We start from the raw sequence: 25,972 nt of genomic DNA on the forward strand, positions 1-25,972 counted from the left end.
CAGAAGAACAGACGGACATGACTAGATCGACTCGGCTGTTGATCCTGATCAAGAATATATATAGTTTATATTGTCGAGGGTGCCTCCTTCACTGCGTTGCAAACTTCTGACTGAAATTATAATACCCTGCAAGGGTTTAAAAAGGCAGCGGAAATATATGAAAATACCGAATGAGCAATTAATGACTACAATTGTATACAAATTAAAAATTTATCACTTTTCTTGTAATTACCTTGTCGTTATTAGAGCTTTCATTAAAACATTATACGAGACAACTACCAAAGATCTTTCAGAATTAGTCGCGTTTAGTCCTGTATTTTTGTTGTCCACCAGTGTTATCAATAAAAAAATTGCTATAAAAAATAACAAAAAACTTAAAATTTAAAACGTTTTTTTCGAAAGGTCTACCAGAATAATTCCTTTCGTACACTTTCTTAAAAAATCTTAAATAAAGTTGTTAAAAACAGGAAAAATTAAAATTTGTTCTAAATGTTATCCGATCGTTCCTATGGCAGCTATATGATATAGTCGTCCGATTTAAAAAAAATATTAACCGAAGTTTTATAATAATACAAAATGGCTATATCTGAAATAAAATGCAAATTTGTTGAAAATTGGAAGAGATGGAATTTTTTCAAAAAAAAATTTTCCCATCGTTCCTATGGCAGCTATGACATATAGTCGATATTTTATAGGGTCAGCGATATCGGATTAATAAATCACTATGGGTACAGAGTAAAACAATTCTTGTTGCTGCTCTGCAGGTTCAATGCGAAAAAATAATAATTCATTTCTTTACTTTTTGGTTTATAAAAAGATAATGATTTCCATTCAGTATAAGTTCTAATAATAGTTTAAAGTAAACATTAAGTGTGAATTTTAAAGAAATGAAAAATGTATTGTCTGTTAAATATATATTTCTGTAGCAAAGAAAATCACACGCACATAAACAAGTGAATCTTTCATTGTCAGCTTTAATTGTTTTAATAATTTTTATTTGGCTTCTATGGTACGTCTTATGGTTAAACTATTTGTAAGTACAAATCTTTCTGTGTTCATTGCTTCGATTATTCGTCATTGCTAACAACCTAATGACATCGTTTTCAAGCGCTTGAATCTCTATTTGTCAGCAGAGGCGAAGCAATTAATGCACCATAATACTACATACATATTAATATGCATTATCTTATATAGAGAGGGTTCTCTAAACAAAATTCATCTCTAACTATTGAATTTGGGCAATAAATATTAAATACATATCAATATGTATATGCATGTTTCATAATGTTATATACATACATAATTATTTAAAATTTATAAATAATAATAAATTAACAATATCGTCTGCTACGCAAGTACACAAGTTTAGGGTCCATTACATATTTACAAATGAATGTTAACACGTAAGAAAGGAAGCACTGGTGTTGCTTCAAAGAGGTTCCTACAGCGCTTTGAAAACAGTCAAGCTGAAGTTTAGGCATAACGACAATTAAGCGATTGCCGAAATATAAAACTAATACGTATTGATTCAGCTATACATATGTATATGTACCAAGCCCAACAGCATTCCTTAGGCGTTATACATAAGTAGGCATCGATTATTTGCATGGAGTGCAACTATATCGGCTCGGTTCCTTTTCAAAGCTGTCTCTGGAGTCGGATCCGTCACACTGACTGGAATACAGGTAAGGACAACCGGTACTTGCGCATAGGATATGCAAGTTTTTGCCAGCTTCTTGTCTGCCACCGACGTTTATTTCGCTTTTGATTCCGGTTCCCGTGAGCAACTGTTAGTCTAGGCTGTGGGGCGGAGTACTGTTTGGACCGCCCAGTATAAACGATGTTGGGCTGTGTACCGAGATGCTTTCGAGGTCCAGTCCGCCGTCACCCTTCTCCATCATGCCGCTGCCGTCCTGCTTCATCATCATGCGGCGCCACTTGGCCCTAGCATTTTGAAACCAGACCTGCGGTAAACCGATAAGTGCCGGTGAGCGACTGCTATTTGATCTCATGGCTGCCCTCACTCACCTGTAGGACTCTCTTTGGTAAACCAGTTTTCTGTGACAATTGCTTCAGATCCTTGGCATCGGGGTTGTGATTGATAGCAAAGTAGGACTTCATGGTGCGCAGCTGGTGATGCTTGAAGGATGTACGCATTCTCTTAGTCCGCGAAGAAGAGCTCATGTGCGAACCGCGTCCGAAGTCAACGTATTCGGTGTTGAGATCTGCAATCATTCCAAAGACTCTTGTAAGTCTTTCTGCTTTTACTGCACCTTTGGACTTTTACGATTTGGGCACATAAAAACTGGTGCTGCAGCTTCAATGGCGCCAATATCCAGCTTCAGTGCCGATTTCAGCACCGCTGATCACACTGTGACCATAAAGACCCGAACTACACGATGGTCATTTTTATGATCGGCAGTTGCGTCGCGAAGTTACTGGGAATTTACAACCTACCTATATTGGCGGTGAACGCCTCGATATCCTTGGGCTTGCGCTTGCGCGGCCTGCCCTTCTGACGCGCCGGCTGTGGCAGGCCGGTGATAACGTGAGACGCGGGCACGAAAATGCCTGTAGGAACAATGCTCCGACTGGGGTCCGAGTGCGGGCTCGAGGAGTCGTTGTGCGGCGACCCAAACTGGGCGCTGTACGGATAGGTGGCGCTCATGCTGGAAGAGGCGGCATCGCCCTCCCTCGCTATGCTGTAGTGGGTCCTACGAGTGATGTCTATTAGTGATGGAATTGAAAAAATTACGGAGTACGCTTGATGCTCACCTGCAGTATATAAGGGAATCGATAATACCGTACTGGTCGCCCTTCGTCAGGGGCGTGTGACAGACCGTGCAGCAGAAGCAGTTGACGTGAAAGACCAGGTTTCGGGCGCGCATCACTAACTCGGTGGAGCTGATCGAGGCCAGGCAGCGAGAGCAGCGGCGAGTACCAAAAAAACTGCAAACGAAAATAATGATTGCTTTTTATCAATCGACGCATAAAAGCAGCAGCAAACCCGAGCCTGATGCCCAAAATCAAGGTAAGCGAGATGTGAGGAAATGAAGCTTAACTCATGCCATACTATGTGCCGAACTCCCACAAGAATCACTAATCACATGTTTGGCAGGAAGCTACCAGCTACTGTCAGTCGACCCTGTCGATAATCATGAAGCCTCTGACGGACCATAATATGCCCCAAATGCCAACTCATCGTCATCTTCATAGTCAGCCCAGCCTACAACGAAGACCGTCTGCGTCTTCTTGGCTTCAAGTCAGTCCGTCGCTGGGTTATTTGTTAAGCTAGAAAACTCAAGGCTTGGAAGGGCATACTCATTTTGTTGAAATGTGTGTTGTCAGGAGACAATGTTATAATTTTTTTCGTAAAAATTTTTCGATTGTTCCTATGGCAGCTATATGATATAGTCGTCTGATCTGGCCCGTTCTGACATATGTATATACGAGGGAGAGTATATAGAAGACTAACTGCAAAGTTTCGTTCAGAAAGCTTCAAAAGTGATGGACTAGTTTGCGTAGAAACGGACAGACGGACAGACGGACATGGCTATATCGACTCGGCTATTGATGCTGATCAAGAATATATCCATACATACTTTATATGGTTGGAGGTTGTTGCAAACTTCTGATATATAATATAATACCCTGCAAGGGTATAACAAATAAATTGATCATAAACAATGGAGATGAGTTTCACATCTTGGTCTTGTGTAAGTTCTATGCAGATCGAGTTTGTATCAAATGTTGTACCTTTTAGTTAAACAATTTTAAATTTTGCGTATTTCTTTGTGCAAACATTTGACATTAGATTTTATCTAGTTTTTAAACCCAGTAAAAAACATATATAAGAGCTATCGAATTTTGCGCCATTTCTTCCCACTCTGTTGTTTGCATATGAGGAATTGAAGTTTTATTTTGAGCAAAGTATAAAAAACTTTACTTTTGTTTCGCATGATACTTATTGTTAATTATTATGTTGAACAATATTTCCGTTTCAAGATAATCCCAAAAAATGTAGAGCAAAACCAAATTAAATAATTTCAGCCAAACAGAAACAAAGAACTTGTTGAAATGTATTGAAATATATTTATATTTCTTAATAATTTATTATCTCTGACTCAAATTTCAAAATTACACACTTTTTTTTTTTATAATTACGCGACGGTAAGATAGGTAATCGGCATGTCTATATTGTTTTTTAACTATTGACGTTATTAAATATGCCAAAGGTGCACTTAAACAAGTTTTTTTTTTTTTTTTGTTATATAATTGAACCTTAAAAAAATCTTGAAAAACATATTATAATATAATAAATAAAATGTATTATTTTTTTGTCTGAAGTTAACCTTTATGGACAATTGCCAAGAACAAGATTTTTTTTTCAAACTATAAGCACTTATTGCACCGCAAAATGTTTTATTTCAGTGAATATTTAACAAAGAACCGGTGGTAATCATTGAGACGATGCCAAACAAAACTTCTTATGATTTGTTGTTTTTATTGGTCTGTTTTAAGAATTGATTGAAAACGTTTTTTTTTTTTTTGAAAGAGAGATTTGAAAATTTATTTGATATCCAAAACTTTGGGTACCGGGTATATGTAGCCGAATGCAGCTTTCATACTTGTTTTTTTCGAAGATGAAAGATCAACGATTACCAAAGGTTACGTTCCGGAATCGCTGGGGAGTCCGCCGGTTTCGTGCCAGAAACGAACCAGCCAACCGCAGCTTGAGCAAGGTGCGCAAGACCCCATCCCTGCCTGACGGGAGACGGACGAGGACCAACTTCAAATGCGCGGGACACGCGATTTCTTTGACATTAATCAAAATAATTGGCGCATACTTCAGTTTCAGCCTCTCTCAACAGACTAATTCTCACATTGCAAAGTGCTAGGGTGGATTTGGGCAAAAATAAACAGCTTTAGCGGGCAGCCGGCCAACACCGAGGCAATTTTCATTACACATGACATTATCGTATTCATGGGGAGCGCACTTCTAGAGGCCTTTCTATCTCGGTCCAACTACCTCGCCTCTCCCGATCGCGTTTCAAATCCGCTCTGCATCAGTGTTGTCATTTTGTTGAAAATATTTTGAAAGTGACGTCGAGATTTTCGTCACATCGCCATTTCGCACATATGTATTGTCGGTACACGAAACGCAGCTTCTGCGGCTTTCGCCCGATCTCTCACTCAGGTTCCGTCTGCAGTCAAGCCGTCAGCAGAAGTGCCCTTGTACGTACGTATGTATGTATGTACATATGTATATTTCTTGGCTGCTTGCGGGACGTAAGTCCCATAAATAATATTAAACATGCAGAAGAAGCGGTCGCAGCTACCAACTCATAAAATTACCACAGACCGCTGTTTCGGCGGAGTTGAGCTCGTTCCGCCCCTTCCACTTCCATCGCCGTGTCACGCCCCTTATCTCTTTGAAGGGCGGGGGAGAGAGCGCGAGAAAAATGAATTATGATTATTGCCATGTAAAAGAGCAGGCGAAATGTCAAAGTGACAACGTCTAATATATGAGAATGTTCTTAAGCGCTCGAAATCTGATACTATTACACACATTCTGGTGGCTCAGGTCCCGGGTTCCCGGTTCCAAGTTCCAGTTCCCCGGTTCTCCTTCAGATTATCTTCCTGTCGTGCTCCGAATCAAATTTTCACCATTCGCGTTGACGCCTCCCAAAGGTTTTTTTTTTATACCCTTGCCTATAATAATGTTGTTACTCTGAACATGATCCGAAGCTACTCATGGCGGAAGTTCTTTTTAATATTCTGTTAAATATATCCAGAAAAAAATTGTTTATAGGTATATGATTATGATAGCAAAACCGGACAACTATATATACTTATACTTTATAATTATACTTTATACATTTATGTATTTATACTTTTTTTATGCTTATTACCCATTGAGTACAAGGGTTTTATAACTTAGTGCCAATTGGGATGCATTTACAACAGGCAGAATGATTCATCTAAGTCCCTGCAAAGTATACGCATGTATTTATATTCTTGATCAGCACCGCCAGACGAGTCAATTTAGCCATATCTGTCCCTGTGTCCTTGAAAGCAAGCAGAGCTATTAGAGCTTAATTACCCAAATGTTGTTATACTTGTATATACATAAGTGATTGGTAATTTTGCATATCTTTTTGGGAAAGACGTCTGACTTTTTCCAAAATAATAATTTTTTCGCTTTCAAAGGTCATCTTCCTAACATGACAAGATTGAATGTTGATTAGGAGTTATTGATTATTGATTAAAAACATAATACACTGTCAAAAAAATGTTGTTGCTTAAAAAACTATCAAATAATATACATATTCATTCAATCTTTTAGTACGGTTTTTTAATTGTTAGTGTTTATAATTCTAGCTGCTGATGACTAAGAAGCTAACCTCTCTCAGCTGGGGAAGCCTTATGTGTTCTCCTCACCTTTGGCAGGCGTGGCGCACCTTTAAAGGTGTATCTTTTCCTCGTCTTAAGGCTCAGGTATATACAGATGACTCGATAGTCTTGTCCTCTTCCTGTTCTCGCATTTTAATTACAGAGAAAAAAGACAGTTAAGGATTTGCTAATGCACCAACCAATGATGTGCACAACAAGTAGAAGAAATATAAGTTATAAATAAAATGATCAGCCCCACATTTCACACACTTACACTCCACAGATATCGGAGACTATAAGAGCTGAACTAATTATTTATTGAACGAATTTATGACTCCACATATCCAAAATGGGTAATTTTGGGTTTTAGGTTCCTGCACAAAGCTTTGGGTACCGGGTATATAGACTGTAGCTCTATAAAACAAATTACTAAAGAGTTACTGAAAAAATTAATTTTTTTTTTTTTGAAAATTTCTACTTTTTCAAATTATCGTCCTGCGAATATTGAATATTATCATGTTGCATTCAAGTCGTTAAAGAAATCTGGGAAACAAATTAAAAAACATTGGCTAAAACAAAATGTCAATAATCTACATCTAAATAAGAACACTTTAAAACATGAGAATCTCAGATTTTCTTTTCCAGCTAACAGTAACATTTTTCGCTTATTATCTCCAGACCAGCAGCTAAAGTCAAGTCTCGCTAAGATCTATCAAATTGATTAGGAAACTGCAGCGCTCTGATATGGTTTCGAATCATGGCTAAGTGCTGCGCCGCCTCGCCACTCACCGCCACTTGTCGACCATCAATAGGCCCGAGACTGACGTCCCGGCTGAAGCTCCGGAGTGCGGCAGCTCTGTTTATAAGGCGGAAGAGCTGCCCTGAACACGTTGAAGTAAAAACCGACGTGCGGCCCGGCTGGACGCTGCGATAATGCCGCGAACATACATATACATATGTAAGAGGGCGCAGAGAACTGAGCTCGGGAACGTGAACGGGGCGGCCACGTTTTGTAACGTGAGAGCGATGAGGTTCCAAGAGCCACCCGCTGTGCCCAGCTCTTCAGATTACACACGTATAAGTACCAGAAACAACAAGAGCGGATTTCCCAGACGGTCCGCCGGAACAGCGTCAGCCTTCCCCTTCTACCACCCCATTAGCAGCGATGGCAACAATTTCGCTGTTGGGCACCGTGAGAGCGCTTCGAGTAGTCCTGGCCCCTAATCCTAACCCCATCCCCCTTCCTCCCCTCGCCGAACCGAAGACGACGTCCCGGGGCGATAATTCGGTTCTATGCCCTCGGCTGGTGTCTGCCTAAACGTATACAATAATTATTTGCATTTCAGTTTTTGTGTTTGGTTTTGTTGTGACTAGAGTTAAAAACGTTGTCGGTCAAAAAATCGATCGAAGTAAAAACGCATGTTTTCGGGTGTTAAACCAATTGAAAAATTAGTTATATGTACCTACATATCTGCATAATGGATTCAGCCCCAGCCCCTGAGGTGGTGCAGAGTGGTCACAACAATGTGGCTTTAACCGCAGTCACTCAGAAAGGAAGCCACTCTTTGGAGTTTCATTAACCATCGCATTTGCATTTCTAAGCGTTCCTTAATCGGACTCTTCCGGTTCCAAGAAAAGTACGTCCAGTGAAATTGTGTCTATAATTTTATAGCCAATCTGATTAGACTACCAACCTATTGTTAGTCAGTTTTTTGTGTAACGCCCTTACTTCTCCCAGAAGCAGTCTGTCATTCTGGCATGGCGCTTTTGCGCATAAATTCGGCGTTAAATGATTTCTTAAGATGCCTATTAAACATTTTAATTATGGCGATTCCCCTGAGTTTATATAAGCTTTTCTTTCCAAGCCAACTACCCAGGAATTCAGGCGGCAGTAGAAAGGTTAAGTTGTGCCGATGGGCAGCCAAGCGAGCGACGGCAATGCGAGACTTACGAGAAACCTGCCACAGTGGCTGAGACCCCCGTTTCGCTGACCAAATATTTGTGCGTACAATTGGCTCTTGAAATATATATGTAACATATATTTTTCTTCTTCTACTGGAATAGTGAGGTAACTTGGGAAAAATGTTATCACTGCATAGAAAGCCAATATTTTTACTTGACCAAATCAAAACCAATTAATTAATGACGCAACCCAAACTACACATTTACTGAAAGTGCATAATAAAATGAATATACTACTATTTTAGAGATTTTCAGGTAAGTTTACCGATGATGACTTGAAAGGTATGGAAACAATTTTAGTTTTAGTTTTTGTATATAACTAAAACATATGTTATGATTTTCTGATTCGGATAAGACAATTCGGTAGCCCATAAAACATTCAAAACGCAAGACTTGCAAGATTTGGAATGGTAACTAATTATGCCCATGGTAACTATTAGTGGCGCTACACGAATCGCTGACAAGTGACCATAAAAAATTAACGCTGTTCTCAGACTTTTTGTCGGGAAAAATAATGTGATCGTTGGTTGTGTTTTTCAACCTCAGCATCAAAACCCATATCTGCCCAGCTCTTGATGGGATTTCAGGCTCTTGGTAACACTGGACCTACCGTTCATTTCTCTAAACGGCAAGAACATGAGCCCCAACTAAAGATTGAATCGTTTGTAGATTTCAATTTCATCACGCAAAGGCTTCAGCTGAATATAAGCTCTTCTTTCACTCCATTTAGTTAATGAATTCTTTCTTAGACTTTTCCACGTGAAGGGTGATACGCCACTGCTGTCTGCGAGTCAGAGAAATTATTTTATTGCATAAGAGACGGTTTTAGAGGGGCCATAAATTTGGTGCTCGAGTCTCCTGCTTTTGCTCGCGCTGGCCACAATTAAATAGTCTCGCTTGAGATACTTTTAAAACTGTAAGCATTTTATGTCAATTTTTTTCTTCTGCTTCTTCCACTTCCACTTCAGGTCACTGTAACTAATTCCCGCTGCAAAAAACCTTTATTAAGACATTTTCTCGGTCTATGTACCTGTTTCCTAGGGCCAGAGAAGAATATGGATCTGAACTTCTCGTAGAACAATATATCATAACATATCGTAACTTAATACCAACCTACAGTGACGATAACTTGAAGCTCCAAGCCTTGGTTACCGGGTATCTTACAGTCGAGCACTTTCGACTGCGGCTGCTTACTTGCTTGTTTCCTGTTTATGAGCAGCGCCATAAAATAGAAATTACGACACTGCCTCCCGTCCCGAAAAACAGTATAACACTGCCAGTGGGGCTCCTGCCGCAATCTGATGCTGCTGCAGCCGTCTTATCTGTTCTGCGCCATCAGCAAAACATAATCACGATAGATAAGCCTTTTCTGCTGGCCAGACAGAAAGGTTGAAAGGCATCAAGGCATGGGTTGAGGTAGGCTGTCCCACAGGTTTGACCACAAAATATGCACAAACAAGGTGACAGTGACACATTTCACTCCACGCGTCACCAAAACTTGATTAGGCAGTAGAAGTCGGTGCACTGCGTGATGCTAAAACGTCAGACTTTAATAGGCCTTGCATCAGGAGCTTAATCTTCAAAATAACAAAAAATAACACACTCAAAAAAATTGTTTTTATTTAAATGCATAGGAAATAAAATTATTTAAACATGTAAATAATCTAATTTTGCATAGGCGAAGCAAAATTCGTTCAAAGAAAAGGGTTTTGAGATGGAAAAAAAATTGATTTTGTAAAATGTTTATAAAATATAAATTCTTTAGTTGCCTCAATACTTAACTGCATGTGTTAGATGGGGGCCTTATATTATTATTTTGCTGCATCGTTTTCTATTATTGTATGAATACAACTAAATGTGCCACCGAACTTCGAAAAGAGGTAATTTTTGCAAAATGAAAAATGACAGAATTTATACCAGAAGATATTTTTGGTCAGCCATTCATTTAACATATTATTATTTATTAAAATAATTAATTGATTTGTTAATTTGTTAAAATTATAATTTACCATGGGATAATAAAGGTATAAAGTCAATGCCGCTAATAGTCCTCATTTGCACTTGTTTATTTATTGGTCGCCATAGCTAATGCCGAAATTATTGGTAAATGAATTAATGGTAAAAGCTTTGGAATTTCTTAAGGATTAATAGGGATAGCTGTATGTTAGTTGGCAACGACTGTTGTATCATGAAATAATTTACTTAGTTTGATAACTTTATTTACTCACATCTTGGGTGTGAAAAAACTAGATTGTTCCATTCTTAGAGCTACTAAATATACACCGAAAATGTTGTAAATATATTGCACAGAACCGCACCGTACCCACAAGACAATTTTAATTGTTTTGTTGGATCTTATAGCCTGATCTTTGAGCACTTGTTTATTGCAAGACTCTTAAAGTGTTTGTTCGATGACTGTGAATTGCGGAATCTGGATCTATACTTTTTTGCTCGTCATAAACTTTTGAAAAGCTTGCTTTACGCATAAGCCTTTAAAAGTCTCTAAGAAATACTCAATGGCGACTTATTCAATCTAGTTTAGGCTAAGCCGGTATGTAACATAGCTGATCAAAGAAATATTGTAACTCAATTCTAATTTTTCTTATTTGATTGACAGCCGTACTATTGGGCATAAATTTTTTACCCTTGCAGGGTATAATATTTTAAGTCAGAAGTTTGCAACGCAATGAAGTATCATTTCTATATATTCCCACTAATATAAAAGTCGGAGCGGGCCATAGAAACAGCCGTTAATAAAGACGAAAGTGCAAAACTGTTCATGTTAAACTGTAACTGAAAAACATTATTTGAAAGAAATTGATATAATGTATATGGTATTATTATATGATCAAATGTTAAACTGCAAGGGTATACAAAGTTCTGAGTTCTAAATGATTTATCATTTCTTCTTTTAAAGAATAAGTAGAATAAGTAGTAAACAAGATTCATTCATTTTAAAAATATAAAACTATAACCTCTGATATCTGCTTCAAAGCTTTAAATTCATTACTTTTATACCCTTGCAGGGTATTATAATTTCAGTCAGAAGTTTGCAACGCAGTGAAGGAGGCACCTCCGACCATATAAAGTATATATATTCTTGATCAGGATCAACAGCCGATCTAGCCATGTCCGTCTGTCCGTCTGTCCGTCTGTCCTTCTGTCCGTCTGTCCGTCTGTCCGTTTCTACGCAAACTAGTCTCTCAGTTTTGAAGCTATCTGAATGAAACTTTGTAGTTAGCCTTCTATATACTCTCACTCGTATATATGTCGGAACGGGCCGGATCGGACGACTATATCATATAGCTGCCATAGGAATGATCGGAAAATTTGTACAAAAAAAATTATAACATTTTCAGTTTTCAATAGAATTGGATTAAATTTGAGGTATAGCCATTTTATATAAGTCTTAAATTTTGTGTCAAATTTCATGAAAATCGGACGACTATATCATATATGTGCCATACAAACTATCGTTTGATGTAGAAGAAAAATGCAAATCTGTGAATGAAAAGCTGCAAATATAATATGTATAGGTGAATGAAATGAAAGCAGGTATTACTTCATTGTTTTTTAACACAAATATATATAATTTATATGGTATGGATTCCTAGTCATAGAATTTCTATCTGCAAGGGTATATAAACTTCGGCGTGCCGAAGTTAGCTTCCTTTCTTGTTTCATTTTACTTTCCTATGGTAGCTATCAGAAAGGAAATATTCATTCAGTAAAATATTCATTGAGTAGAAGAGGACACACGTAACAAGAATGACCTAACTGTTAATGATGATTACTAATAATAAAATTGTTGAATATATTTATTTAAAATCCAGCTTATAGTTAAGAGGTAGTAGGACACAAGTCCTTCATATACAAAAACTTAATAAGAATTTAAATACATATTATTTTAAGCCCTGTACCTACTGCTGAATTCTGTAAAAATGGTAAAGCTCATGAAGTCCAATTAAAAGAACTTCTTACAAAGACCTGCTAAGCGAATTAGGTATAAACAAGCTGTTACATAGCAACTGTTTTTTGTAATTCAACCGATGCATAGACTTTTAAAAGTCTGACACAGACATGTTCTCACTTGTAAGCCATATTTTATGTCTACGTGTCGTAAAGCGCTGTTGGTGCTTTTCAGTTTTGACAAAATATGACTTTATTTCATTGGATGCGCCTACTCGCGTTCAATGAAGCTTCAATTCGCCCGGCGAGCGGAGAACTCGATAGATTTACATCCAGTTAACGGTGCAGATGACATAAATTCACCGCTCCTGGCCCCAACGGATCCCGCGAACCCGCTGTCATATTTGACATCTGCAGTATAAATCAACAGAAAATATGGGGGGATTGTGCAGGGGAGAGTCGCGACCGCCGGATTCGAAGTGATTGATAATGCCCAGCAGCAAGAGCAGCATCGTCAAAAGCCGCCGGAATGAAGCGAAATGAAACATTACGGCGGAATGGATTGTGTATGACATGACAGGGCGGCGTCTCCGGTCCCCATCCCGTCGCCGTCTAGCACTCTCCGTCTCCCCAGATTAGACTGCGACTTCCCGAGTGTGTGAGTGCCAGTGGAGCGCGGCGGTCGCGGTGCTGGATTCGGGGGATCAGCTCCATGAAACCCCTACATTGCAGGGAGCGCGACCCCAGATCTCGGCAGACACTTGCAGACTCGGGCTTCGACTGCGCCTCACAAACCGATGGCCGGCTGTAATGCCGCGCACTTTGAAATATGGAGCGGCAATAAATGTCACAAGATTCATTAGAGAGGAAATAAAAGTGACGAGCGTGACTTTCCATGGATGTACGGTACGCCAGGGAGAGGGTTCTGACAAGAATGGTGACGAACAGCAGTGTTGCCGCAGAACAGGTGTTGCCACTGTGTGATGTCACTGCCCTTCACTGCACTGGGTGGGAGCCCAATTCCCAGATTGAAAAGTTCGCAGACAAATTGGTGGTGTCCCACAATTAAAGAAAATCTAAGAGGCCCACGACCTACGTAGGTGTGCTAAAACCTTGGTGTAATTATAACCTGTTTTAGTAGCTCGCGTGATGCCTTCGGCCCGTGAAATCGGACTGATGCATCTTGGGGCGGCTGTAAGCTCTGCTCTGCTCCCGAACCCACCTGGGCCATAAGTGTCAACGCCGCCAAAGTTAAACCTTTCAACCTTCAACCTGGTAAAGATCGGCCTGGGCTAGAATGCGTTGGCAGGGCGAGGGGTGATCGGCCGTCCTCCAGTAGTGAGGGGAAGCAGGCAGCATAACACACGCAGGGCCACTCAGCCGGCGGATGAGAGGATGAGCTACTGCCGGTGCCACCGTCGCGGTCTGCTTCTTTTTGCATTCGAATTCGCGATCGCGTTCGCACAGTGATGCAAAACAATGACCGGCATGGATCTTAGGGGAGCCGCTTGCATAAATACTTCAGTCGCGTGTTTGGAAATCATTTTCTACTCAATGTCTTGGCATGCTGTTGCTGCTTTATCTGATTCATCGGCCCTTGTGTCCTACCATCTGCCGACTGGCTTCTATGCATAGATTCTGTCACTGCGCCCGCGTACCCTCGCACAGTGGAACATTTCCCGCAATAGCTGCGGCTTTGATCCGGATTCGACTTGGCGACTTACCTATAATAATCGTTTTTGCAATAAATGTTGCCATCACGTGAGTAGCATGAGGATTCCCGTTCCAGCGGCTGCTGACAGGCGTAGCACTGCAAGCAGCTGGCGTGCCAACGTTTTTCCACAGCGGAGAGGTAGAAGCGATCCTGCAGGAAGGTCAAGGAAATTTCTTAAATAACATATATTCATTCTGACTATCGAGGTTATTCTCAATGTACACATATTTTCATGTGCATAAATTCAAAAGCACTTCAGGTTTGCTTCTGCTTTCTTGAAAGAACTTAGCTTTATTGCATATTTGGTTTGCAGATTTAAAAGACACTGAGGATCTAAAATAGCTTGGAATATGATATACATATATGCCCATTCGAAAAATGAGATTCGTTAAAATAAGAAAAGATTAGCCCTAAAGGTGTGTTTTTCGAGTCGCCTTGCTGATTCAGAAAAGATTCAAAAGTAATTAGTACATATTATTAAAATGTGTTTCATTCAAACCACCACAAAAACAAAATCACCACAAAAACAAAATCACCGCAAAAACAAAATCTATCGAAAATCGTTAAATTCTTGTTTATTAAAACTCGGATATTGGGTTCGTCACTGTGAACTGTTTAGTTCCTCTCCGAGTTGATGAAATTGGTGTTTTAGAAATGTGAGTTTTGTAAATTGGATTTATTATTTATAAGAATTAAATTACTATTTCTCAACATATAAATAACCCGGAATCTGATATTGATATGGATTGAGGTAGATCGATTTTAAATTGTCTATAATTCAAAAATGAGGCTTAAAGTCTTAACTATCTTCTTCCGACAGAAAACTTATTTCGGACCCAAAAACAAGTGTGACTGTGTTAACTAGTTAGAGGAGTCGAAAAAGACTCTAATGGGATTACAAACTATTTTGAAATGCTGCCAGGGTTGTTGCAAAGCTCGTTCTAATGTCTAAATCGGTCCACTTACTTATAGTTCAATAACGACGAACATATTAAATTCCATTATTAAAATAACAATTCGAATTTTATTATAGTTTCACAATTATGCATCTAAGTGTTTAGGTACTTTAGAAACTATATGAACGTAAACTAAAAATTATTTAATGGCTTTGTTCTTTAATAATGACTCATGAGTTATGTACTATTTTATGATATTCAAAGCCGCCTAAGGAGCGATCGGTATTTTTTTATGGCAATCTAGTGAACAATATTTGTAATTCATACAGATAGACAAACAAGAAAAAATTCTATTTGGAAATCAAGATTTTATAGTTTTTTTTTTTAATCTGAACGCTGATTTTAAGCGTGATCTGCATGTCGCAAAACATATAGACACCCTGTTAACTCCCTATGGGTACTTGTTATACAGATTTCGTTTTTTACAATAAGGTATAAAATCATTCTGAAATCCTACCTGTATTTTCCGCCCACAGCCGGCGCAATCATCGAGGTTGCGCGCTATTTTGCTATCGTTGGTGGACTCTGGACTACTGGGTGGTCCGAACGGTTCCGTTTTAAATGATATTCCCGACGTCGTCTCGTCACTGACTTCCGTGCAGTCCGTCCTGCTGCGGCTGATAGAGAATTTGGCCGTGGAGTCCTCGATGGTGGCGCGATCAGCGGTCTCATAGCTGCAGGAACCAATATAGTTAGCGGTTAAGCTCGCAGTTAGGTATCATTGGGTCGTAATGGTTTCTTACCTTCTGAATGACTCGGTTGCGTATGTATTGCTAAATGCTTTTGTACTGTGATCACAAATATCCGGACACGAGGATGAGGAGCATGTGCGGAACAACGGGTGATTATTATTTGCACCTGCAGCACTGCCACATAGATTGCTCCCTTGATGTGCTACAGGTGGTGTTGGACTTTTCTCCCTTGCGCCGGGCCCAAGAAATCTTGCGCTCTGCTGCTGCAATTTTTAAGAAAATAAGCATTCATTATTGGTTTGGAAAAATCATGGAAAACAGGACTGGGATCTGCGCAAGACGGTGCCTCAGTCAGTTTTAAAATACTTGGTACTTGGTAAAGAAGTTCCTGTCTTAATGGTGCGCTAAATGTTCGATGACGAAGGCGGCAAATGCAAAAGCAGAGCCAAGGTTTGTTTTAAATTAGAGCAGGGCATTTCAGACTTATTCCGAGAAAACGATGCGCGACATTTGCGAAACGCCAACATATGAGCAAGACCCAGCGGCCATACCAGGCCAGGCCGGGCCAGGCCATCCCATCCTATCCCGTCTCGCATCATCCCATCAGTGAACTTCACTTATTGGGGACCACAACATAGGGCAAGTTCCTACCGAGCGAGTGCAGGGGATATACATAAATACGTCGTGATGCACTTGGCTAAGCGGAAGATTCCAGACTTCGAGAAGCCCACGTCCAACTTTCCGCCTCATCTCACCTCTTATCGCCTCGACCGGCCCCTCTAATAATCTCTGCTCCAGTTTACTTATTTTTGATTAATTAGTTAAAAATAGATGACTACTGTCAGCATTGTCGGCTGTGCGCGTGTTAGAAGGATGACAGGTTTTCTTGCTCAACACGATTCTTTCCTTATTCGGTACACTTTTTTTCAGGACCATTTTTTGGTACAATTTATTGGGTCTGTCCCGGTACAAGTTGTTACCTTTCGGTGGACACGGCGCACAAGACAAGTGCTATAAATGTATTTCAGTCTTGCCCTTTTTGGATTGAGTTTCTTATGCCGATATGTTGCGTAAATACTATCCTATACTAGTACTATATTTAAAATACAAAATAAATATATATAAAATCCTCCTTTTTACTACGGTGCTTCTGTCCGTCAACAAGCAAACTAAGTTTTTAAGCTAATTATTATTATATGATATTATTTTTAATTAGATTGTATTATATTACATTATTTTTATTTACAAGTCGGAACGGGAATGGAGATCGAAATACTTTATCATATGTATATCTGCTACATGAACAACCAGAAGAACCAGAAAAGAAGAAGAAAAGAAAACATATCATTTGCAAATTTCCCTTATTTTTGTCTAATCTGTGCAATCAACCATAGGAAACTTCAATCATTTTTAATCTAAAGAATATGTATATATGTTTTAGTTAATTTTTTTTTAAATGTTCGTGTTCAATTAAAACAATTAACATCGGCACGCCGAAGTTTACATACCCTTGCAAATAGAACTTCGAACACTATGAATTAATTTATTATTATTATTATTATTCACAGTTAAACGAAAATTATAAATTCGCGCTTAACTTATAAATTGAAGCTATTGCAACTAAGGCCTTAAGCTTATTCGATTTAGTATCTTTGTATATGTACACGGTATAGTTTTTAGTTATTGGGATGGAAGCTTATGTACAGGGGTTTGTTTTTTATTATATTACTTAGATATTGCTTATGTACAGGCGTTTGGTTTTAGATATTATTACATAGGTGTTACATTATATATTAAATTAAATGGTAAAGCTTTGTGTCTTTGAGAAAGTCTATTGTTTTGTTTAAGTTTTTGTAGGATGTGATTTCCTCTGTAGTTGATTCAAGGTGTTTGTTTCTTTGGCTGTTGTAGAGAGGGCAATCTATTAGGATGTGGGGAATTGTAAGGGTTGTGTTACAATTGGGACAGAGTGAAGGGGGGGGGGTCTATGAATTAATAAAAGATCAAATATATATACATATATAAAAAAAAACACAATGAAGTAATGCCTGCCTTCAATTTATTTACCTATACTTATTATATATACAGTTTTACATTCACAGTTTTCCATTTTCCTCTATATCTAAAGATCGTTTGTACGGGGTTATATGATATAGTCATCAGATTTTCATAAAACTAAAACTAAAATTCTAGAATAATATAAAATGGCTTTATCTCAAATGTGATGAAAATCTGTTGAAAACTGTATTAATTTCTTGATCGTTCCCATGTCATCTGTATGATAAAGTAGTTCGATTTTCATACAATTTTACACAAAATTGTACAAAAATATAAAATTTATACCTCAAACTTGATAAAAAATCTGTTGAAAACTGAAAAAGTTATATTATACCCTTGCAGGGTATTATTAATTTCAGTCAGAAGATTGCAACGCAGTGAAGGAGGTACTCCGACCATATAAAGTATATATATTCTTGATCGGCATCAATAGTCGAGTCGATCTAGCCATGTCCTTTTGTCCGTTTCTACGCAAACTACCCTTCAGTACCAAAATTCCTTTCCTGTCCGATTCCTGGTGTCATGTTCTAAAAACAAAAACAAATCTCCTTGGTTTCGGTAAGAGAACTCCGAAACAAAGCAGGCAATGAAAATTCTACCTGTGTTCGGATACTGCCAAACAATTAATTGTTGTTTTTGAAGGGATTCGGAGCGGTGGTTCCGAAATTAGATTGAGATGATGAAAATTATTATTTAACGAAAAAAAAAGAATCGATAGTCTCGTTAGTGAAATCGATTTTTTCACAGCTCTAATGACTGCTGAAGTATTCACAAGTGTTTTGCATTGTAGTTTATTAAATATTGTTAAAGGGTAAGTGACTTATTTGTATTCAGTTAATAAATTAAATTAAAATACCCTGCAATGTTATCAAAAAGAACTCGGTGAAAGAAAGAAATTAAGGGCAGCACTGCACAGAAAAAAATTATTAATTAAAGCCTGTACAAATAGGACATTATTTGGGAATTACCAAATGATAAATGATTATTTGTCTTTTTATAAAAAAACCTCATTGCAGAAGAAAATGCATAAGTCCTCTTTTGCATTCTGAAATTAGGAATAAAAATGTTTAGGGTTTTTGCTCAAATTTGTTAAATAATATTTTTCATCATATCAATCTAATTTCGGAACCGCTGCTCCGAATCCCTTAGAAAACAACAATTAATTGTTTGGCAGTATCCAAACACAGGTAGAATTATCATTGCCTACTTTGTTTCGAAATTCTCTTACCGAAACCCATGAGATTTGTTTTTGTTTTTAGAACATGACACCAGGAATCGGACAGGAAAGGAATTTTGGTACTGAAGGGTAGTCTTCTATGTATAAACTCACATATATACATATATCATACAGCTGCCATAGAAACAATCGTAAAATTTTTAAAACAAGATTTTAACATTTTCAGTTTCCAATTTTATGAAAATCGGACTACTATATCATATAGCTGCCATAGGAACGAACGAGAAATTAATACAATTCAAAATTATAACTTTTTCAGTTTTCAAAAGATTTTCATCAATTTGAGATATAGCCATTTTATATTATTCTACAATTTTGTGTTAAATTTTATGAAAATTCGACGACTATATTATACGGGTGCCATGTAAATGATCGTTAGATATAGACCAAAAATGAAAAACTGTGAAAGTAAAACTGTAAATATAATACGTATAGGTGAATGAAATAAAAGCAGGTATTACTTCATTGTTTTTGAACACAAATGTATATATTATTTATATTGTATTAATTCCTAGTCATCGAAGCTCTATCTGCAAGAGTATATTAACTTCGGCGTGCCGAAGTTAATTTCTTTTCTTCTTAAAAATTGAAATAATCAAATAAATAATAATAGAAAATAAAAATTTTATAGAGCGTTTGTGTTTTTGTTTGTAATTTTGTTAGCAATTCATTTGATCTGTTTGCTCGGTTTTTATACTCATGTAATTGCGAAAAACGTTTGTTATGGTGAAGAAAACCAATGGTACCTAGTTTAGTGGACCTGCTACGTCTTTTTTTCTTCCCGGCAAGCCTGCGGTGGCAGAAGAATTCGGATTTATTATAATTTGGCAGCACTGCTTGAGAGCATTCGAAACAGTTCATTGGATCATAAACAAATTGCTCCTTTTGGTTATATTTAGCATAGACAAGGATAATTTCACAGTATCACAATATTATTGGAGAATAAAAAAATACAAAATATCACTGTATAATAAGAATAATAATTTATATATGGTTATGTGTATGTGTATATATGTACATTATAAATATACACATATGTACATGCACGGAATGAAACTCGGAAAAAAATATGTTTAAATTAAGTTAATCAATTCCTCTGAAAGTACTTTTGCTTTGAATTAGCTCTTAAATATTAACTGTAACGTAAGGGAATTTTATTAAATTATATCAAGAATATTCTTTTAGTGACCATAGTTATTTTTACATTATAATTATTCCATAATGGTACCTGTAAAATCGTTTAACAGATCCAATTTACAGATTCCAAAATAATCGTAGTCCATTATGTGATACACAGAAAGAAAAAATGAAAGAAACAAAATGGTTTGTTAATAAATATGTGTTTTTTTTTTAATTGGCCTATTTCTTATAAATATAAATGATACCTAATGTTATTGGCTCAATGGGATTTAATTAATCAAAATCAAATCATTGTTGTTTCCTTTCATTTATATGCCTTTTCTAAAAATACATGCATGCATATATATAAATAAAAGTTATAGACAACTCTGGACAAATTTGAAATTTTTTTTCTAATTTTAATTTCGTATTTAAATCAAATTTATTTAATTCTCTTGTAGGATTTGATTTTTTATAATAAAATCCGAAGTTATTGCAAATATACAATATTATAATTCGGTTTTTTATCAATTTTCAAAATTATTTTAAAGTCGTATAAATAACGATATCTCGAGGCATTATATATACAAGTGATATTTCCCTATAACTATGACGTGCACGGTTACTGGGTTGCAAACTCTTACTAAAATTCAGGGTATAAAAATCAATTTGTATACCAATTACTCATTGGGTAAAAGATAGAGAGAATTTATGTAACAGGCAGAAAAGGACTTTATTGATTTTATAATGTATATATATTTAGTTTAATTAAATTAATGTCGAATAATGGAACGGTTGCAGTCGTTTTCTGAAAACAACATGTTTCTAGCAACATTTGTTTTTTATTTGGATGTTGCCAAATACTTTCCTATAAATTATAAATATTTTCGTCTGCCTTTCACCCTGATCAACATCAACAGCCGAGTCGATTTAGACATGTTTGAATGTTTATCCGTCTGTCCATTTCTACGCATGCTAGTCTCTTAGTTTTGAAGCTATTAGAGGTATATCCATTTTGTAGTATTCAAGAATTTTGGATTTAATTTTAATTAATTATAGGCATACTTAGAGATGTAGCCTTTTTTGAATATTTCAAAATTTCGAATTTATTTTTGTATAAGTACCATTTCATAAAAATACCTTTAGATGTTTTCTCAAAAAATTGTAACCCCTTTGTAAGTATACATAACCCTTGGCTTAATAAAGGCACCATATGGGATTTAAAAATTTTAGATATATATAAATTTGAATGTAATTGAAAATGAAATGTAAATAACCATATAAATATTAGATAGAGCTTGTCAATGCAGTAAAGGCTCTTCCAGATATACATATTATGTATTTCCAGATCGATAAACAGACTTTTATCCGTTGGCTTTGTAATATCAATTACATATCTAACATATGTATATGCATAAAACCTTACGAATGAAAATGTTACGAAAAATACTATTTTGAATATAGTATTAAAAACTTTCAAACATCTTTTGTAATGCAATGAAAAACATTCCTATCTTAACATTTAAATTCTCTTTTATTTTGTCCAAAAAACTCTCATTTCAAAGTCGATTGGGGTGATCGTTTAGGTGATATTTGGGAATAAGCTTGATCCTAAGCCAGCTTCGCTGTGGCTTTCTAATTATTATTATTTTTTTTTTTTGGATGTAGCATATGTTTATACCCAGGGTATTATGAAAAATATAAAATGAAAATGAAATTAAATACTCCAATCGTTCCTATACAGTTATGTTCTTTATAGGGTTTAATATTTTCTATTAACTTCGTTGCAAACTTTTGAATAAAATTATAATACTCTGCAAGTGTATAGAAATCTCAATTTTATTATTATTAGTCAATCTAGTGACTGGATTCGACATTCTGTTAAATCCGGCATAACCTTTATGCTCTATCTACAAATATATACAAAAGAAAGTCGTGTTTGTTACACCACTTATAACTCAAGAACGGCAGAACAGATTTGGGTGAAAATTAGTAGGAAAGGTAGCTTAGAGCGAGAAGACGGATATAGGATACTTTTTATCCCGTTCGACAGAAAAGCATGATATCGATCGCTGATATATAGCATTTACTACAAATTAATATGTCTAGTTGTCGTTTCCTAACATTTCAATTGGAAACAACGCGTGAGGACTCGAAGATCATTGACATGATACAATCGATTGGCATTCCAATATGATCCCACTGAGAACTACAGTGATATTGAAAATGTAAATATTAGACGACTATATAGCAATATTGGATTGGATTGTGCTGCGCAACGGGAAAAGTTAACCTGGATCCATTACTTTTCAAATATAAAACAAAAAAAAATTCTTAATTTTTTAATCACCAAACGAAATGTTACATAAAATGAAGCGAAACGGAGTTCGCCGAGTTTCCTTGTATTTATATAAATATTGGTAACTTAGGAATGGTTCGGTCGATTAGCTAACTAAAAGCTTAGCAATGAAAGCCACCAATTTAGTTCCTTATCTTAAGTGGTGTCATAGATACTAGAAAAAACATTTAAGGGCTGAAAGCCCAAACTTGGAGTGTTTGAGATGCCCTCATACTTGAATTTTTGAAGTCAAAAAAACGCATAGTCTTGTTGTTATAATATTTCAAATATAAATGGAATCTTAAACTCAAAAGAACCCAAAGTCTAACAAAAATTTATAAACCAAATATAAATGGTATATTTTTAGGATCCTAATACCTTACTTAAGAAAATAGTTTTTTTTGAAGAGAGTAAAGAAGAGGAGAGGAAGGAAGTAAGAGTTTGTTAGGCACAACAAAAGACCTCACCCAAGCTGGTAAAACGCTATAAAATTGAGGATCGAATCCGAGCAGTGCTACTGAAATCAAAGCGATCTAAGAAAAATCAACAACTGCCGCACAATACAAAAACTATTACAGATCAATACTGCTGAAAAATGTTATTAAACCGAAACGTCCAAGGGGATTTCTTATCGTCCCAGTGTGGTTGTAGCTCTGCCAGCGGCTTTTGCTTTTACTCAGCTGTCTATCGATCTAGCCGGGATGGGGATCTTTCGGACTAGCATTCGGTCTGGCACTGATAACCCGGGCACAGTAACCCGGGCGCGAAGCGAGATAAGGCCTAAATTGTTCTTTGCGCCAAAATCGATCGAACAGTTCGGATGAGTTCGGCCGGGGACTTCATAAATTTGTCATTATAATCGCTGGGTGCAACGGACCTGAGGAGTCAGAATCCGATGAAAGTACTTACCCAATGCATCACAGGGCGCTCCTCGGTGCAGACGCCCATGTGCGTCTTTTGGAATGACGCGAGGTCTATTTCCAAGGATGATTTCCGTCGGAGGTGGTATGTTTGTTTTTATAATGTCTAGGTTCCTTGCCCTGTGAGCCAAATATCTTCTTCTAAAGGTTGTGCTCTTGAGCCAATCGTTGGAATTCCTCCGTTGTTGGATTGGAACTGCCGAGAATTCGGAACAACACTTGATACCGACTACGATAGTGGGATTTGGCCTGCCAAAAGTTTGTAAATATTCCGATTGAAGGCCGGGTTGAATGGCAATAATTACTTTGGTGTTGTCAACGTGAAGACTGTTAATTTCGCGCTCGGCAATTTTTCAAATTAATTTCATAAATACATATTTTAGTGACTCTAAATAAATTTTCGTTTCAGCATAAAGGTAATTTGAGGAACATTTGGGTCACACACGAGCACGCACAAAACACTTAAATGACTCGCGGAAGGTAGTATTATTAGGCGAAAGTCATAGGCTTCCAGACGGAGAGCTCATCTGGGGACGGTGACGGTGACAACGAGTAGCGGCCAGGGACTGTGACACCGGTTGCAAGAAGTTCCAAATTAATTTATGACATTCATTTACGAGACAGCGGCAGAATGGCACTCCAGATCCGAATTGAGTGGTCGTGGCCTGCTCTTGTCGGACCGCTTGGATGGCTTGGGGTCTCAGCGGACCTTCCCAAGATGCGTTCTACTGATTAATCATTAGAAAGGTGGATGCGGGGATCGGCGTTTGGTTTTCGGCTCCTTCGCTGCGTTGTTTATGGCTGGACGTTTGATCCCCTGTTTTACTTCAAGTCTGTCTTTTCCGCCAGGTCCGTTCCTCGTCGCTCGTTATTGCCGTCGTGATAGCTCAATAAGCAGGGTGCTCGTAATGCCCCCGTTGGCAATAGTCACAGCCGTAATCCGCGGGGCGTGGTCAAAGTCTTCCCCAGCTCGCCTGAAGTCCCAGCGCGAAATCCCGACCCTGCTGACACTTCTCCTGCTGCTGTAGAGCGCGTTTTTCCACTTAGATCCGACCTGACTCCGAACTCGATCTCGATATCCAATTTCAATCCGCGAGCGATCGTTCAGATGCGCGAGGACGACCATTCGACTGGACTGCGTAACTGGGAATGCTCGGTGCTTGGGCAGCAGTCGAGCGCAGCGCCGGCAGCCGATAGACTCAACCTCCCCGCTGTGGCGTGGCTGTTTGTGTGAGTGTGCTGTGCTGTGCGCGCGCCAGCCTGAGCGAGGGATTGTGCATGTGTGAGTGCGCCGAGCCTGTGTTGCCGGCCCGCTCGCACTTACGCTGTGCAAGGCCACTCTCTCCTTGGCAAATGGCGGTGCTCTCAGTTGGAATATGTCAATATGTCGCACTCACTCTGACGCACTGCAGCTTGCTCAAGAGGGCGTGGTGTGTTGTCACCCTAACCTGTGCGTACATCCCAGTGCACAGCCCGGGGAAGCTTGGGGGCTCTAGGCACTGGCTGCCAAACATGAATAATGCAACGATAGCAGTCTGTGAAGACAGACCCGGCCTTTAAACGGAGATGGCTCTCGGCCTGGACCACGGAGCCGTAGTCCGTGACAGAAATTTTGCGTCCGCGAAAGATGTTCGCCTGCCTTTGCCTCCCACACCCGAACACTCCACACCCTACGCCCCACACCCACACACCAGGAGTAGTCACTGCTGTTTATTCTATTCTGGTTGTTAATACTGTCGCAGGAGCTGCTGCTTCTGTTCGAGTCGCTTTGGGATCTGTGTGCCACCACCTTTCTCGTTATTACACGCCAAGCTTTAAGAAAGTCGAGCAGGTTTTATATATGTATTTAGATTTTGCCCCCACTATTGTGTACTTCTTTTTCGTCTTCTTGGCCTTAAAGTTGTTTCTCGCTGCTATCGTTGGGAGCTTATGAAAAACCCCTGATAACGTCGACGACTGATTGGGTGGGTTGTGGGTGGTGTAGTTGGGCTTTGCCTTTTTATTTTCCTTTTCTACAAGTATCCGATTTTCGTTGTCAGCTGTTTTTTGTAATTTAGTTTTTTATACCCTTAGCAAAGAATAGGGTATTCGTACTTATATATGTATATACATATGTATATATGTTGATACATGCAAGATCTAGGAGAAGGAACCGTTTCGCACTTCCGTTCCCAAAAGATGTGTGTATGTACATTTGTACATACGTAAATATACGATTTGGGAGTTTATACATATGTACATACAAGTATAAACATATCCGTATAGAGTCCAATCGTAGTAATTTTTCTAATAAAGACAAGAATTGTCCGTTTTGAAGTTTTTGAACCTCAAATGTACCTGAAAAATATCTACTTTTTGCACTTCTAGGTTAATATATCTCAAAGCAAATATATATATATGTATAAACTTATACTGATGTCAGATTCCAACTCAGAGCGACAAATTCATGTATACATATGAATAATTGTACCGTCGGAGTAGTACTTTGATCTAAAATTTGTCAATGTTTTTATATTTACATCATTCATCCCACAACAAGCCTCTACAAATTTAAATATTATAATCGAAAAATAAAAATATATATTTACAAATAACTTATTTTGATACAGAAACTTATATATATATATAAGTATGTATTCTCCATAAAGGTCCACCGCGGCCAAAAAATTAAAAG

The 25,972-nt window shown here is 37.8% G+C and overlaps 1 protein-coding gene across 5 annotated transcripts; it reads right to left on the bottom strand.

Moving 5' to 3' along the window:
• Positions 1 to 973: 973 nt before the first annotated feature.
• ap (apterous) lies at positions 974 to 25,288 on the bottom strand. 5 transcript variants are annotated; one of them, XM_020959712.2, is made up of 8 exons: positions 23,288 to 25,288; positions 15,678 to 15,889; positions 15,392 to 15,608; positions 13,989 to 14,128; positions 2,776 to 2,949; positions 2,458 to 2,714; positions 2,029 to 2,225; positions 974 to 1,964 (listed from the first exon to the last, which is right to left on the bottom strand). In XM_020959712.2, exons 1-8 carry the CDS (start codon positions 23,324 to 23,326, stop codon positions 1,791 to 1,793), a joined length of 1,410 nt encoding a protein of 469 aa, XP_020815371.1. In that variant the 5' UTR covers positions 23,327 to 25,288; the 3' UTR covers positions 974 to 1,790. The 5 variants fall into 5 exon arrangements, with proteins under 5 accessions (XP_020815371.1, XP_086682118.1, XP_086682121.1 ...); XM_086825992.1 differs by lacking the exons at positions 13,989 to 14,128; positions 15,392 to 15,608; positions 15,678 to 15,889; positions 23,288 to 25,288 and adding an exon at positions 6,405 to 11,044; XM_086825995.1 differs by lacking the exons at positions 13,989 to 14,128; positions 15,392 to 15,608; positions 15,678 to 15,889; positions 23,288 to 25,288 and adding an exon at positions 9,469 to 9,932.
• Between the last annotated feature and the right edge of the window lie 684 nt (positions 25,289 to 25,972).

Source organism: Drosophila serrata, unplaced genomic scaffold (assembly GCF_035046125.1).
Source record: "Drosophila serrata isolate PLE 108 unplaced genomic scaffold, ASM3504612v1 contig_120, whole genome shotgun sequence".
Taxonomy (NCBI): Eukaryota; Metazoa; Arthropoda; class Insecta; order Diptera; family Drosophilidae; genus Drosophila; species Drosophila serrata.

Coding starts and splice junctions, on each gene's coding strand:
- ap (XM_020959712.2), bottom strand. CDS start 23,326: ATGGGCGTCTGCACCGAGGAGCGCCCTGTGATGCATTGG. Junction 2,950..13,988: donor TGCAAAAACGATTATTATAG/GTAAGTCGCCAA, acceptor TTTCGTTTGCAG/TTTTTTTGGTACTCGCCGCT. Junction 2,715..2,775: donor GATTCCCTTATATACTGCAG/GTGAGCATCAAG, acceptor CATCACTCGTAG/GACCCACTACAGCATAGCGA.